Genomic DNA, 18,015 nt, shown 5'->3' on the forward strand with positions numbered 1-18,015 from the left:
GCTTTGGACCAAAATTGTTTATTAGTGGTCCATCCCCCTCCCCCATCATATCTGAAGAATGTCATGGCCTTACAATGGCACGCTTTTTGAACCCTTTCCAATTTCAGATATTTCCTTTCTCTTTTAATACCTCATTGCTTTTGCATCAATTACAGCCTGACCTAAAGCCACACTGGCAGTGAATGTGATATATAGTAGAATCCATTTAAATGAATTTCTGATGAAAGAATAAAAGTGTTAAAAGAATAAATTTACTGTGCAGATTTATACAAATCCTGTGTATGCACCGAAATCCTCTTAAAGGAAAAACTGATGGAAGATTAAAATGTTAAATGAATTAAAACCCAGCAACCTAGTGAAATATGATTATTTGACCTATTAAATTAATAGCTCCATTGACCGTATAATGGTAAGTATCCAATATATGTCAATTTTAAATACATAGTGAAAAAATGTAAAGCAAACAGTGATCAATGGGAATATCTATTAAGACAATAAACTTACAGAATAGCAGTGAAATGTTCTTGAAAGGTCTTTGGTCATCCAGGCATGAAGCTAGCAAGTCCTTCATTTCTGTTGAGAAGAGAGACTTTTAATGATTATTAAAAGTTATTAACTTCAAAGCATAAATGTAATTTTTGCTTTGTTCAGTTTCAACACATTAAAATATCTGAGACAGCCATTCTCTTCCTTTCCAGCTGGACTCTCCATTCGTGGCAAATTTTTAGGGATCTGTTTTAAAAAAGATATTGACCAACATCTGCCATTAGGGCTGTCTGTATTCCATTTTATGGAAAGTATCTTTTGAAACAATGCCAAACTTGTCATCACCAGTGAAGCATACAAAAACATAAATGTTGGGAGCACCGTAACATTTATTAGTTTTCATAATTTTAATGCATAGTCAAGAACATGGAATATAGACATATTTCTGATAAATATTATGTTCATGTATTGCAATGCTAAAAGAAAAATCAAGCATTTTTTTCTTTCCCCATCAAAAGCGCTATTTTTGTAACACTAAAATCCTGCGAATCTTGGTTTTGGCCAGCTTTTCAAGTGACTGGTTTCAAGTTTAAATCCCAGATTAAAACACCAAAAACATGCACTCTAAATCCCCTGGCAACGAGTTGAAAATTATTTTATACATCAGCTTCCTACCTGAGGAGAGTTGAGTTCATATTCAGTTTAGGTCATAGGTGAAATGAGTTTGTCAGTCGCAATCTAGTCTGTAATGAATTTATATCTTGATCACGAAGTTACTGCACTACCTAATTAAATATTGCCTGAAGGTACTGTTCATTAGAGATGGAGACCCAACAATGGATATTAGAGACTGAAGTGCATTTTCTGTGTATGAAGAACTGTAAATCCCTAGATAGTCTTGTCTTGGTAGCAAGATGCTATGCATGGAAACGGCATCCTTCTTTCTGTCAGGTCGTCACATTTGCACCACTTTGTGTTTATAGAACCTTACAAGTTTCAAAACTTTCATACCAAGAAATACTATAAACCTTGAGTCACAGCCTTCTCTACAGAAAATACTTTGTAGAAATTCAAGGTGTTTTTTTCCTGACTGCTTATGTGACTGTGATTATCCTTTTGCTATTTAGCTCAAAGCCTATATGTCTGAAGGATGTATGGATAAGGCAAAGCCTTTTTTGGAGGGGTCTGGCTGGAAGTGAAGCACGATGAAAGCTACAACTGCCCTGTTCCGAGGGAACAAAGAGTGTGTGCGAACTGTAGGCCACCAGAAGAATGCACATCTAAGTATACAAATGTATCAGTCCTTTCTCACAAGAGAACGTCTTCTGCCTGTACCCCTCCTGAAAGCAAAACCAGATGGATATGAAAGGCGAGGAGGGATACTTAAGCCCCCTAGGTGAGGTTAACTTCAAGTCCTTTGTGTTTACCTGAGCCTCTCCCATGAGCTTCAGAAAAAGTTGGGGAAGGTAAAATTTGACTTCCTGACCAGCAAAATACAAGGAAAATATGTTTTGGGAGATTTGATAGTGGAAACCTTTAAATGGAGAATTTCTTTTTGAATTTTCCTTGTTACAAGGGTGATACCCCCCTTGTCTTCCCCTCACAGTGAGACCTGGGACTACAGAGAAATTTTTAATTTACCAAAACTCCATCCACCATAATTTTATGATAATCAATACACATAAAGAAGAAAGCTGGAAATAACCATGCAAACACACCAGTCAACCCTAAAATTGTGTTCTACTGTACCTTAGAGACCAAAAATGTACACTGAAAATACAAGTAGATGATAATAGAGAGTCACAGAATATTAATTCCATTAATACAAACGTATTGGGTCAGGGTTTTGCGAATTAGAAGCTTGATGAAGAGATGATCACATTTGAACTTCGACACTCACAGTAAGGTAGTTTGTGAGACTACCTTGTTGAGAAATGCAAACTAGTTGAGAGTTGGAAACAGCATCTCCTGTTGACTGGCTGCTAGAGACACCAACCACTGAAAAGAACAGGAGATGGCTTCATAAGAACCAGGGGGCATCCAAAACCAACTAGGAGTCAGAAAGGCTCACGTGAGAAGCTGCATGAGAAATATAGTCACAGAACCCTGTTTTGGTAATGGTTTTAGTGGGCCAGATGGAAAGAGCATTTTTTCTTAATGATGTAGTAACGAAGTAGGTGAAGTATGAAGCACATTCCAAGAAGCCCTTCAAAGCAAGGATGGAGAGGATGCTGCACATACATGCAAGGCTTAAATACTTTTTGAGAGATATACAAGTGTTATTAGCTTTATGGGACAGCAGAAAAATGTTAATGTAAGGGAGGTCTTGATTGTTCCATTGCCACACATAAATAACAGCTTGCATAATCCAATACTCACGGTAAAATCTTTGGCCACACTCCAGAGAAGCCCACATTTCCATCCTTGTCTCTTGGGAGTCCTCTTCTGAAAGATTCCTCCTTTTTAACAGTTCAGCCCACATCCCTTCCTATTAGCATAAAAAGGAGAGTCTGCTCATCTTAGCTGATTATCCTTCTGATTGAACACACAAATCAGGTAGCTGCAACCTGTCCCCTAGCCCCTTCTTTGCCAAACTCTTCTCTTAAATCCTTGTTTGTCACAGTGGCAAAAAAGACTGAATCAACACAAGAAGGACTTAGGCATCTTTTAGCTTCAGGGAAAGAAATAACTGAAACAGGATCTGAAGCTATGAATGATGCTTAGTGGATTAATCTGATTTAATCCAAGAAAATCAGATTTAAGCTATGCTCATTAAGAGGACTTTAATTTTGTTTTGTGTTTTTTAAACAACCTAGGAAACATATGACCTCCCTGCCAATAATTTCTCTGTAAGCATTTTTGAAGGTGCTGATCACAGTGCTGAATGTCAATAGGATTCTACCTATTATTAATGTTATTACTACTGCTTTAGTACTTAAGGCAGCAATTATGGAGCAAGGTCTCACTGGGCTATAGGCTACACAGATCCAGGGTAAAAGACACAGTTACTGACACAAGAACAATATGAGAGGCATTGACAGTTAACATGGATCTGCACAAGGAAAAATGTGAAACCGTGCTGGTCAGCATGACAGAGGGGAGTTGGGTCACCGATGCCTTCACTGACAAGGAGAATTTTAAGGAAGATTTGAAGCAGGATAAGATAATAAACATGATAATTTTTTAGGTGGTTATTGGGATCATTGCCCAAGAATAAGGGCCATCAGGAGAAAGGTTTGGTACGTTTGATACTTGATATGAATGTAATTGATGTGTCAGAAAGAATGAACCCTGAGTAACAGTCCTGGGCACTTCTGAGAGAAAAGGTTTTAGTAAGCTCAGAGGGAGAGGTCTGACGGAGCAACAGGGGAAGAAAAAAGTGAGGATATAACTGGAAAAATAGACCTTCAGAGTTCTAAATAGCACTTTCAATCACCCAGAAGTGAAAAGGAGAAAGAAAATGGAGAAGGTACTTGTAATGGCACATGAAGCTAAGGGGGTATATGCAATTTGTATTAAGATAGGAAAGACAGAAGTATGATTGCACTGTGAAAAGAAAAGCTCAAGCATAATAAGAGAAAGGACAGGGTAAAGGAGGGAAACTGTACAGATACAAGGCAGACTGAAGACAAAATAGTATGATATTAAGGCAACTGGAGGTGATTAGCAAAGAACCATGACTCAGGAACTTGCACCTGAATCAGGGGAGAAGATGACACTTGCAGAACCATTACAAAGACAATAAGGCAATCTGGGATGGGGCAAGGAGGTCAAATGGCCGTTTCATGGAAGAAAGGCATATAGAGTTTTGACTGGAATAAATTGCTGTCAACATGTGCAGAAGTCGAGAGTAAGGTTGTTGAAGGTTTCAAAAGGGGATGCAAGGTGGGAAAAAAGTGGCTGAGGTTGTAGGCATGGGGCTCAGCTGAGCTGGAAGAGAAAAACTTTAGTCAGGAAGACCATAGAATGGAAATAGAGAATAAATTCTTTTGCAGTCGGGGAGACAGGCGTGGAGAAGCAGTTTTCATTGAAACACTGCAGTGTATATGCACAAGTGCAGGAAGTTGAACACTGAAAGTGATTCAGGTTTGCAGCTTAGTAGGGCAGACCACACAATTAGAGAACAAATTGAAAGAACTGATGGTAAAAGAGAATGGAAAGAAAGCAATGCATCCATGTATAAGTTTAAAAAAAACCCAACCAAGAAACCAGACCCACCCACCCCAAAAAAAACAAACACCCGCCCCCCCAATCAGAAAAAACCTGAAAGTGGAAGAGAAGTTATCTGCTATTGGCTATAAGAAATAATGGGAAAAAAGATCAAGCAAGAAGGCCTGTGGGTGACACTGACCTCATATCTTGAGAGTAAATACTTTCTTGCCATGTGTTCTCCAGGGTGGAGAAATTCCACACTTCAGATCAATTATATTGATGCAGAACAGGAATGCGTAATAATTAAATGATTTGTGTGAGGTGGCACAGAAATCAGAGGCAAACATTGACCCCAAGACCCCTGAATCCCAGGTCAGACAGTTTGTGAGCTAATAACTGTCTGTTGGCTGGTACAGACAGAAGCCTGACATCTCTGCAGAGCCTTTCTCTTTTCCCAGTGTAAGTCTCTTAATGGAAGGGCATCTTAATTAAGATGCTACGCAAACTAATGATCGTGTCTCAAAATATTTTGCCTTTCTCGGTTTTCTGTGTTCACTATGAACCCTGAAACGGTAGGAACAAAGGCACATGCAGAAATGGCTTATTTTTTAATCTGCTGATAGGTGGGCAGAGAGGAAGGCAAACTATGCCCCATCACATCATAGAGTTTAATGCTTCCCATAGCACAGAAAAACAAAAGGTAAAAATTCGCTACTCATGAAGTATCTACCTATGCTGACAGCTAATTTAGGCCCAATATACGTGCTATGCAGAGAGAATAAATTCTTATGACACATCAAGTCTGGAATCCAGGGCAGCCTGGTAGTGATATTGAAGCAACACACTGCTTGCATACTGATTTCTGTGGTACTGCTCTTCATTTTGAGAAAACATATTTATGTAGTTTCTCTGGGAGCACAGGTGTCATATCCAAATAAATGAGGAAATCCAGCCAGAGTGACTAGGTTGTTAACAGCTCATTCTATAGCTGGGAAGAGAAGCCTTCTAGGGTTTGGGGGTTTGAATTCTGTTTGTAAAATAAAAGTTAGGGATGCGCTTCTTGTTCTCCTTTCAGATTTTGGACACTTAAAATATCTCCTCGTCTAATTTTATAGATTCTGCGTACCCTGTGGAGCCATTTCATGTATAATTATGGTCTACCGATAGTTCACTGAACATTTAGAAACAACATAATTCACTAGCTGCTTCTTTTTTATTTAAAGAATCTTTGAGACTTTTTATCTGCTTCTTGGCTAAGTACTTTTTTAGCCCTATGTGTTCAGAATTTTAAGAGTTGCTTTTAATAGATCTGATCTTGCATGCACTTCACCTGCAGAACTCCTCCTCAAGAAATCTGCAGCACAATAAATAAGAGACCTTCACCTCAGTGTATGTCCTCAGTGGTTTTGCATGACTTTTACTTCACCTCTTGAACCTCTTCAACACACTGTCAAACTGACTGTGCTCTCTGCTTATCTGAGATTACTTTCTCTTCACTGAAACGCAGTTCATTACTTTCTTCAATGGAATTCTAAGTCTGTTCTCTAATAGTTTTCTAATCCTTAGGAAGCCCATGCATTACGAAGCAACCACTGTGTTTGCCATATGGTTAACCTGATTTTCAGTGTCCCTGCCACATAATTTTCATTAAGAACACGTGATTAGGAAAATACCACATCAACAAGAATGTGATTCCCCTTTCCAGCTTTTCCTTATTATTCTGAGGAGATTCTGATTATTACACACCCTCCAGTCTCTACGGAAAACTCTTTCCCCTCAGAAACATCCTGTTCTTACTTTTAACTATATTCAAGAGCATCTTAAGATCTTGCTTCTCAGGCTTAGAGTGATGGGTGTACTGTTCTCTGGACTTTTGTAGTTCACTTGCTTGGAGAACCAATAGATCAATAGACTTTTGATCTATTCCAATAAGGAAGGCACTATAATACAAAGCATATTTTCATACTAGCACACTATTAAAATAAAAATATTGTGTGTTATTTTCTAGCTTATTTTTGACCACACAAAACATTCTGACCACTTGTGATCGTAAATAATCTTGGGTAGCTTTCCACAGCAATAGAGGACTTCATCAAAATGTCCTTGGAGAATTCCTGCTCATGTAACTGTATATCACCTCACTATATCCTTATTTCAACAACTGTGGGTTTTTATCTCATGTCCTGTTTCAAGCTGTCCTGAGATTATACTGAAAATTTTTCAATAGTAGCAACTGTTAACCTCCAAAGCACAGGAATTTCTGTGTTGGAAGGAGAAAAAGTATATATACATATCAGAGGATAGTGATGCTTAAGTATCTGTTGCAATATGAACACAGTAGTGATTCTGAATAATTTGTCTCCTTAGTATTAAAAGAAAATGAAGTATCTAAAAATACAAATCAAGGATGTTTAGAAAGACCACATGTAGCAAGGGTTTGAGATCTTTGGGTGGAAGATATTATATAAACATGGACGTTTTCATGTTTTGTGTATGATTTCTTTGTTGGTTTATTATGGTGTGGAGTTTTTTTGAAGTAATTATTTTAGTATTCATTTTAGAGATACTTCCCAATACTGGGGTATACCAGACATTTTGGGAATGAGTCCTGTGGAGAAAGACATTTACAAAGTAAATATTAAGTACTCAGGTGGTTGAAAGTGTTGTTCTTTTCACAACGAAAACATACAGAAATTGTTGTTTTCAATTAATATTCTGTAACCATGACAGAACAACTCCCCCTTATCTTGTATATACACTGGAGTCAGGACTAACAGCCACAGAGTAATGGTGGCAAGAATCAGTCATGGGGAGTGTACAGGCAGCTGAGAAAAGGCATGACAGCAATTCCAAAACAATGATACAACCATGTGATGACACCATGCTTGAATACTTTTCTTTCAGCATTTTTTGCATCATCAGCTATTTATTTCAATATTCTATATGACAGTACTTTGGCAGACAGCCCATTTTGTTCATTTTAATACTCCTTTTGTATAAACAGCACGTATAAAAGCTCAGCTTTGGAATAGCTCATTAATCTTCACTGGTTAAAGGCTGGTTTGTCACAACGCACTTGGTAGCTGCATCATTTGTGTTACAAAATCATCCCAACTTGTGATGGTAACAGCTGTAAGAATTCAAATAAAGGTGTTACAAATCTTACATTTATATGATTGACCAGTAATTTCACTGTGGAAAAATATCTGGGCCATCACTTTCCAGAGGCACAAGCGTCTGTGTTTCTATTCCTGGTCAGCATTAGAACATGTTCCAGTGTCTGTTTGCATGGTGTTTTCCCTGCTGACATAACTAGCTAGACAGGACAGAACTATAGATGTTATAATGAGACACAGTGATTTGCATGTGGGAGTAGGGCTGATAAGCATATGCTACAAATTTTGGACAGTTTTAAACTACCCTATTTTGGCTCAAATAAACCACCAGTGCTTTTATTATACCCTCTTGATTTAGCTGTTTTTGTCGAAAGTGCAGCCTCTGTCCTGCTACAACCAGAGGCTTCAGTGCTGCCAACAATCTGCATACAGGGTACCAAATCTATGTCAGCAGCCTGGTTTACCTGTAACTTCAGTGGGTGAAAACCAGCCCCAGACCATTTGAAGTGGCTCAGTTTCATATATTAAAGTGAGATTGAACACTAGCAATGACACAATTCTGTCTGTGCCTTTAAATTGACAATTGATCTCAGCAATTAGCACTGACTGAAGTGTAGGAGGTTCCAACACTAAAAGCTGGTTATTGAGGACCACCTCCCTCAGAGAAACAAGAACATTCTTCTGTCCCTCCTTGCTTCATTAACACTTCAGTGAACCCAGCCAGGACAAGGGCTTCCAGACCCCTCTTGGAAAACAGTTTTGCCTTTCAGGACCTGACATTTTCCAGCTGGAACTGTATCTGTTTCTATGAAAATCAAAAAGCAGGTGTACCTCATGGCTATTAAATCCTAATTTTTTGATGTGCATCTGTCATTCATGCTGGTGACCTAATCCCTGGTAAGTCAATGTGAGAGAAGAAAAGGAGACAATTCACAGACCCTAAAAGACCTCCACACCCATTCAGAAGTCTTCCACTATACTCCTTGCAGGTGGGTTGAAATGTGAATGATTTGCCAGAAAAATTTGACAGATAATTTAAAGTAAGGAGTAGTGGAGAAAACTGTGACCTCTTCCACAGACAATTTATGAAGAAGTGAACAAAAAAGAAACACTCAAATTTACATTAGTCATGAATAATTACCCATCCAGCTCTCTTTTCTGTCCATCCACTGCCAGTGAGGAACATGCCATAACCACAACGACAGGTTTTTCTCTTGTTTAATAATTTTATTTCCTATGTTCTTCATAAATGTTGTCAGATCTGCAACCAGTGCAAGTAGGTATCTCTCACTGACTTCAGTTGAGTTATGTAATTTACACCAGCCAAGGACATATCCCCAGTTCTACTCCTCTCCCTTTTTTCCTCCTCTACTTGCATGAAGAATTTGTTAAGTCACATACACAATCCCACTGAATTATTCACCAGGGTAAGCGAAGGTTACATGATTAGGCTCTCTGAATCAGAATTCTGATGTGACTTTAGTTACCAACTTTTTTTTTTTCAAGTGTATGGAAAAGGAGTTGCATACTGTACAAGCATATTCTAAATAACCATAACCAGCTGAACCAGCTGTTTGTCCTTCCTTTTTCTCCTTTTGCTCTATATCCAGCTTCTCTGACTGATGGCAGCTCTGTGTGTGTGTAAGCATTTAGATTCACCTAGAACCTAGGAGTAAAAGGATCCTTTGAGTGCTACATATTTAATTCAAGGCCTTGAGCTCTGTGGATATCTCAATATACCCAAACTGAGGTTACACTCTGGAAATCATGATTCACCTCGCTATCCCTCTGTGTCTCTGGACAGCTGATAAATACATTTAAGTCACTCATAGCATCAGTGCTCCTTGCCGGACTTACTTTCACTTCCCAGGGAGCATGGCACACACAACTTTCATAGAACGCATGCCTCCTTCCCGTCATGCCTACTGACACCATATCTTGCAGCATATATCGTTCAGACCCATAGCACTGTTGCTACCTGACCCCTGAAGAGTGCACAGCAGCCTGGGTTCAAAACTACAAAATGCTGCCAGCTGCAGTCAGCTGAGCTCAAGATGTATTTTACCTGCAACATTTGATGCCCTTCCTCCTCATTTAAGATGTATAAAACCTCCTAATAAACATCACTATGAGAGACAGGACTTTTACCTAGCTCTCTTGGGAGAATTATCCACCACCTGGAATCTCTGAAAACAGCCTGTCCTATGAACCTGTAGGCACAAAGATGCCACAGGTACCAGAGGACTAGACCTTCATGTTCATAAATGGTGAGGCCAGAAAGAGCCATTACGCTAAGGGGGAATCCCCTATTTATGTCAGATAACTACCCATGGTCATTAAGCCATGCATGTATTGAGCCCCTCCGTAAGCACATTCACATAACTGCCAGAAAGGCACTAAAACACGAAGAGATGGTGAGCCCACTGTCTATAGGTCTTACAGCAGTTACTGAAACTCACTTCTCAAAGTGAGCCTTGCTTTCTTTCTTGCTTGCTTGCTTTCTTGCTTTCTTTCCTGCTTTCTTTCCCTCCAGCATTATCTTTGGTGATATGGTTCAGGGAAGAGGATCACTGGATTAACAGGTTATACAACCAGGAGTTGCTTGGAGAAACTGAAATACAAAGCTGATCTCCAAACCCAGAGTTACAGGTGAAGACTCCTCAGTGAGCTAGGGCAGTTTTAGGATCTCTTGAAGCTATGCTGAGTTTTTTTCATGTCAATGTATCTTAGAGCTATTTTAAATTGGAGTCTGCCAAAGCCTCCAAGGGACCATTATGACAGTTAGAGATTACCAATGAATAAAGATTTCTGGTATGTCCCCTTTGTAATACTTGCTGCAGGGTTGTAGGATAAAAATTAAGGACACTGCCTCCTTAAAGCTCTCCCACATTTTCTGACTTTTCAGATAATCTTTCTCTTCTCCAAATCCCTGTATCGTTTTATCTCATTCCTCCTGGCTTCTTCCATTGGCCTCACCCCTGGTTTGTTCTATAATCTGCATCCTTCCCTTCTCATCCTGCCCTTAGCAGCTCCATTTCTCACTGAAAGCCCTCTCCAGCACTAGTTTTCAGTTTTGCCAGGTATGCTTTAGGCCACTGTCAGCTTTCCTCACACTCAAGGCTCATCTTTCTCCTTGCTCCTCATGCCTTCCCCCCTCCCCCATCAAGTACCATGAGCTGCTATAAATTTCACGTATCTTTTCTTCCTTCATGAGCTTCTTCAACATATGAGCTGCAGTTTCTTTCACTTTTATTTATAAGTATTTTCAGTAACCTCTATTTCCATTTTCCAGACTGTTTGCACCCCGAAGATGCTCCCTTCACCCATCTAGAATTATTTCTCCTCTGAATTGGTCTTCATCTTTTTCCTTCTGTAGTGATGTTTGAAGTTATCAGTTGTCTTGAAACACTCCTTTATAGCTCTGCTGTCTTCTGCAATTCCAGTTTTCTTTAATGGATAGGATGGTGATTATATAATCAATATAAACCTTTAATTTACCTGTACCATTCATGTTTCAATCACCTCAGTTCTATTCAACACCACCATTTCCAATTAAAAGTAATATTCTGAAGCACACAGTGTATTTACATGTTTCTTTAAATGCAATACCTCAGCTGTAGACCCAAGCATGTTTTCACATTACCTTTGACATCAGAGAAGTTTTCGCTCCCATTCCTTGTCCTATCATCTAAAAGTACTCGCTCCCTCACTTTTTTTAACTTTTTATTTGGATATAGCTATCCTTGGAGAAAGTTGTCCCAACAAATACTGGATTAAACACAAGTCGCTCCAGCAAAAGTATCAGAATAAAGCAGCCATATCCCTGCTTAGTTAGATATATTAAAAGAAAAAAAAAAGAAACCCAAACAAACAAAAAAACCCCTACCAAACCAAAACCAAAACCTAAATGACAAAAATACCCAAGGAATTCTGTGTGCCCCATATAACTTAGTTCCTTGTGAAGCTCTCTCTCATTTGCAATGGCAAATACCTTACGGTAGTTTCCCAAAGGTTAACATAATGCTGCAGTTGTATTTCCTTTCCTTCCTTCAGAGGATTTATTTTGTCAATGATGGTTGTCTGCATCAGCAAAACAGTTTCATCTCTCTTCTCTGTTTAGCTCATGTGGGGCTGAATCCTGCAGTACTAGTCCCAGTGAAGTCAGTGGGAGTGCTGACTCTAGAAGAACCAGATGTGTCCCATTGAATAATTATCCAGGGCTGAATGAACTCCCAGAAGTTGTGTGTTCAGACAAGCATTTGCATCTAAAAGTTGTTAAGCAAAGCAGAAGCCCTACTAAAACAACCTTCCCCACTGCCTCCCAGTAATGCCCTCACTGACCTATTCAAATAAATATTTCCACTAAAAAAAAAAAGCAACCAAAAAACAAAAACCAGACAGAGAGAAGATTTCAACAAAGATAAACAAGACAGTATTATTCAACAAAAGATTGGAGCACTAAACCTTTCCCAACTCTGAGACAATTTGATTTTTAAACAGGGGTCAGCTGGTTTTTTCTGCTGTAGAAATACGTGCAAAAATTCCTAGTAGAAACTTACTATCTGAAGTTTTAATAAACGAAAGTATTTCAGCGGCATAGGAAAGTGGACCCCTTATTAATGTTGACGAGTATATAGTAACCACAGCATTTAGCAATTTAGTTATTATAGTAGTATATTATTGCTGCCTAGTTGCTGCCTTATTGCCACCTAGTTTCTAACTTATTTTCCACATTTTTCTTTCCAGTCAGTGCAGATACATTCTGTGAGAAAACAGGGGAGAAAATTTTTTCTCCTGGTGAAATCACTGAAGACTTAGCGTCTCATTTTAGTAAGAATTTAAAATTTACAATCAAATTGGGTGTTAAAGTCAAAAGCAGTCTTCAAATTTTAAAATATCCTTAAAAATAGCATGACCTATGCAAAACCTGGAACAGCCAGGAAATGTTTCGAAGATACTTTGACTAACCCCTTAGTGATGATGTAACTCACTGGTAGATAAGGGTACTGTTCACATTTTTTTTTTCCCTTGCTCTCATAGGAGATGAAATCCAGCAACCCAGCAGAGGAACCCTGTGCGCCAGTAGGAAAGGGGCAAATACAGAGAGAGAAGGTCTAAAATTCTGGAGGTTCATCCAAGTAACAAAATCCCTTTTGTGGCCTTTCTGGACAGGACCCACTGTTTCCCAAAGCATGAGGCAGAGGGTTTGTCATTTGAGACTGAACATCAGTGCAATACACTTTTGTTCAGGGAAGAGGAATTTTACACCTGAGAATGCCTTTTTCCAGTAAGAAAGAGAAACAGGGCAAAAATATAGTGTTCATTAAAAGACTCCCTCTAGGGCTGTTTCCTAAAGGAATATGCTTTTAAAATTGGCTCTGAGTTGCCACTCTGAGCCCAACAGGTTGTTTTGCTGCAAACCAGAGATTTCTCCAACTGCCACAGCTCTAGTTAGGCTGATGCCTGAGTAACAGTATCAAAGAAAGATGATACAGGACAACAAATTCATGCTGTCAGAAGCTCCTCAGAGCGAAGGAAAAAAGGAGTATCTTTTTTTCTTTGCACTCAACTATTTTTTTCTTTATTGTCTTTCCTGCTAAGACCATAAGGTGCATGGGTCTGAGCCTGCCACATGTTCTGGCTTGGCTTTGGCCAGGTACATTGGATTCATTAAACCCATGTATTTAAGCCCACAGAAAACCTGGAAATGCCCAAACTTTGAGAGCTGTCCTGTTGTGCCTGTCGGGGGCCTGAGGGTATCTCCCTGCCCTACACCAGGGCTCAGGGCCAACTCAGAGCTGGGGCAGCCTGGTCCCAGTGGGGCTGTAGGGCATCCACTGCCAGCACCCCACCCGGGAGCCAGGGCAGCTTGGGAGCCTTGGGTGGCCCCCGTGGCATGCAGCTGGGTCAGGGGGCAGGCCATGAACAGCCCAGGGCCAGGCCCTGCAGGGCCATCTCAGGGACTGAAAGTACCCAAGCTCAGTCTCAGAGTGCAGCGCATCCCAGGGTGGCCTGGCTGTCAGGGCAATGAAGTGCCCTCCTTCTGAGGCCAACCAGCCCCATCCCACAGCTCCATGAGGTAAGCCAGGCCAGGCGTGGGATTGTAACCAGGGCTGGACACAGCCCGGCCACCCCCAGGAACTGCCGCAGGCCCCAGGTGCAGCTGAGAAGGTGGCCTCTCGGACTGGATGGGGCTTGGGGGGAAAAAAAAAGGGAAAAAAAAGCATGGCTAAGGATTGTTAGGCAACTGCCAAAACAGGTTGCATTTTTTATGTCTATCACACTGACTTTTGAAGTGTTGGTAACACGAGGACCAGGGGCAGCTCTTACCTTAAAGCCAGTGGTGCCCATCCCCACCAGGACTTTATAACCCTCAGTAAAACCTTCCTGAGTCTTGTGCCCCTCTGGCATCAAGCACAGCAGCACATATGCTGGCACCACAGCACAGGCGACTCCCACTGGCTGAAAGTTGTTAGAGCTGCCACCAACAAAAACACCTACAGAAAGACAATAGGACATTTTGCACCATCAATAACTCTGCCATGGCCCCTTTATGACCAGTCAGTTGACTGGCAGTCTGTAATTGCACTTAGATTAAAACTTACAGGAGCTCTTTGATTTTATTTTTTTTCTGAAAATTTCCATAAGGAAGCTAAAAATGTAAAGAGCAAAACAGAACAAATTCTGCAGGGAGACTCAATTTTGTTCTGCTGACAAACCCAAGAGCTTATTACTCCCAACACTGTCAGGTTCTGCAGTGGAAGGGAGCAGGAGGTGGTCCTCACATTGTTAACAACATGCCCTAATGCAATTCGTACTGGGACAGGTGAGTTATAACTAGAGCTTAGGTTTCAGATGAGACATTATTGATCCTGCTCTGGCTTACCTGAAAAACAGCAGCTAAGAGCTACACTGCCACATAGAAATAGGTCAGCATGGGAGAACGAGGCCTTGATGCTCTCCTGATCAAAATGGCATCCCAGCCACATTGAGCAGGGAAGGGGGAAAGTTAGGTGGCCGGAGAGAGTGGTTGTGATTGAGGTTCATTCTCCTTTCTCCTTCTGGGGCAGGGCTGGTATAATCTAGCCCTTAATATGCAGGTTACTGGTGGAGAGTACCATAAATATGGAACATCAAAATGTCATTTGCACAGTCACTTTAAACAGATATGTCCTAGCACTCTCTTCCTTCTGTGCAGGAAAGATAATAATCTGTTAAACTTTCTCCTGGAACCATATTTTAGCATTTTAATTATAGACCCAACACATACACTAAACACACTCTCAATAAAGGTCATGCCTTAATAAAGTCAGTACAGCATGCTTCTGTAACCCAGCAAGGTCACTACCTGAGAGGAATCACCAACAAGGCAACTGGCTTATTGCCAGGACAACCAGCAAAGTTACCGGGGCCATTTCAGGAGGCCATTGCTGCTGTTGGCCAGCAGAGAAGTGCAGGGAGGCAACATGCTACAACTTATCCACACCAATGTTCATCCACAGGAGGACAAATTAATTTAATGTAATTATTATTTCTTTCTAATGGAGGGCTGCTACTGGTCTGAACATTACTCACTGGGTTATTACTGGTGATGGGTGCTGTGGAGGAAGCCTATGCCTTTCTTCCTCCTTTGAGCACTATCTCCCTCTGCTGTCCCGCCGCAGCCCTGCGCTTTGGCTCCAAAAAGTGACCTCTAAAGCGTAACCAAAATAACTAAGCAGAAAACTTGGGCAATGCCTTGTAAAATCTTTGCTTAACACTATTTAGTTTCATCAGAAAAACTTTAATGTCAGGAAGGGTCAGTCCCAAACACTGGAGACTTTCCAGTGGAAAATACTTAAATAAAGAACAGCTGGGAAATAAATTCTCTCCTTATGGACCTGCCCAATCAGGTTTCCATTACCAGTAAGAAGTAATAAGCAGTAACAGCTTCTTCTCCAGGAGGGAGGTAACATGAATTTCTAAGCAGCAGAGATCTGAAACAAAGTGAATACAAAAAGTGTTCGCAGCTTTTGCTTTTTGATGGAAAGAAAGCGTGGGGCAAATGTCTGACGAAGGCAATGGTAATCCTTGCATGTCCCTGTATCCATATGTGAGATATCAGGATTCAGAGGGCCAGTTCTGAGGATGGCCTATGAGGTGTATGAGGCTGGATAACACCTCTGAGAAACATAAAATAAAGGTTGAATGAAGGTGTTACTCTGTCAGTTTTCATTGACATGGATGATTAAGTCCTTGTGAGTTTGGTGATCTTCATCACTACTTCAAACTGCATGCTATCAGCCTCTCCAAGAGGCTCTGGCTGTTTCTTTGTTTGCAGAGCAGCAGAAGTCCTAAGTCAGTCTCAGTCCTGCAAGGTAAAGTGCCAATGCACTTAGGATTTTGCCTTAACTGATATTTTTCCAATGCTTTCATGAGACAATCCAAAAGTCCACTTCCTTCTATAAGTCTACAATTAATATAACATTCTTGAAGCAGTAGGGTGAGCTCACACTACCTTTGCAGTGTCAATAGCAATTTTTATGTTCTCCATACCAGTGGTGGACACTGTCCTGTGTGATAAAATGCTTATGAAATCATGGATTGCAAGCATGAGGCTACAGTCTTGATGGTTTGCTTTTCAAACCCAAATAAGATAGCAACTTGCTGATTGCACTGCTTTGAATTCTCGCAGGCAGTGTCTCAAGTTCTACTGTGATTTAACAGGGACCAGAATTTACTCTTACTTGGTTGTGAGTCTTTCAGCACAGTGTATGCATGTGAGGGCACATTTTCCCCCCTGCTATTTAATGTACACATTACAGTTCAAATTCTTCTTTTAAACATACCTAGTGTAAGACACAGTGAATAGTACTTTATTTACACTAGCAGTGGGTGAGGTGTTGAGATTTTCATTATTCCAATTTTTAACAGTGTTGAAAAAGGAGTGTCATGTTTCTCAGTCAGCACCATTTTTTTTCCCTATGACCTCTAAGTAGAAACACTGGGAGAACCTTGCTCCATACAAATTAGGACAGGGACTGGAGCATGGTTCAGTACCATTCTGTAGCTCTGTACAATACTTCATGCATCCAATTAACTAATAAAATCTGAATGATGGGAAAGAAAAAAGAAATCTCTTTCTCCATAACATTCCCAGTTTTCAAAAGACGAGAGCATTCAGTCAGCAGTGGCACCGCCCTGTTGGACTTACAATGTAAAGTAGTAAACCAGGGTGCAGTGTCAGACTAGAGAGAAACCCTACGCACAGGCGTTAATCTGTCTGTGTGGATCCAGGAGAACAGGGGTTTTCAAAATCCTCTGCCTTGTTATGGATCCCAATGGCTCATTGGCATAAGTCCAAACCCATAGATTAGCCATCTCAGAACAGCTTCCTCTGGTTTCTAGTGCCCCAATAACCTCATAATATTGTCCTCTTTTTGAGACTATAAAATGTCTTCCCTAAAAATTATATGGCTTTTAATTCAGGTATTGGTTGACTGGTTTAGCATTCCTACTTTTCCCCCAGCTTGTACATAATTCCAGAAAAATATAAACCAAGCAACAGAAGTGCAACAATTGCAATGTGTCTCTGATATACATGGACCCAACATCTACACACTACTGAATTAGTATACTAATGATGTTACTGCTTTAATTAACCATGCTACTGTGCCTGTACTGGAGTCTTTCCCGAGAACTGTGCAGGTTACTGCATCAGGCAAGGACACTGATTTTCTTTTAATTTTTTTTTCTTTATTGACAGGGCTGCCAAGCTCACAGAAGAATCAATAACCAAGGATATTCACATAGGATAAGATTTACAATGCATGTTTCACAGACAGTAACAACTGGGACCTCGGAGCACTTACTGAAACCAACAAAATGACAACTGATATGTCCTCCAGTGAATCTATGTTAAGACGTTCTGTCTGCAGTAATTAAAAACTAGGTAATCTCACCTGTGTGAAAAGCCCACCATAAAATCAGCTCCACTTAGCAGTGTAACTTGACATGTTGACTTTTTACATCAGTAACTATGTCCTCTAAGCCAGCCTCTGGTCTCACTATGCTAAGTAGCACCTCTCTTAAGTAATGCACCATCCAGTGTGCATATTCTTCTCAAATGACTCTTCTTGCTTTTCCTACCATCTCTTTCCTTCAGTATTATGTATGTGATAGTCTGGTAACCTGCTAATTGTACCTAAGCAAATTACACCTGAGCGGACAAAGTATTTTTTCACACACTACTTTTTGTCATACATAAGTTTTGCTTAAATAA

At 40.3% G+C, this 18,015-nt stretch overlaps 1 protein-coding gene across 1 annotated transcript in view; it reads right to left on the reverse strand.

The window, feature by feature from the left end:
• SAMSN1 (SAM domain, SH3 domain and nuclear localization signals 1) overlaps window positions 1-18,015 on the reverse strand; it is a 276,633-nt gene that overhangs the window by 114,826 nt on the left and 143,792 nt on the right. The window contains exon 3 of the mRNA XM_064469960.1: window positions 505-573. Within this exon, the coding sequence (XP_064326030.1) occupies window positions 505-543 (39 nt within the window). The 5' untranslated portion in view covers window positions 544-573. The remainder of the gene's footprint in view (window positions 1-504; window positions 574-18,015) is intronic.

Source organism: Phalacrocorax carbo, chromosome 1 (genome assembly GCF_963921805.1).
Source record: "Phalacrocorax carbo chromosome 1, bPhaCar2.1, whole genome shotgun sequence".
Taxonomy (NCBI): domain Eukaryota; kingdom Metazoa; phylum Chordata; class Aves; order Suliformes; family Phalacrocoracidae; genus Phalacrocorax; species Phalacrocorax carbo.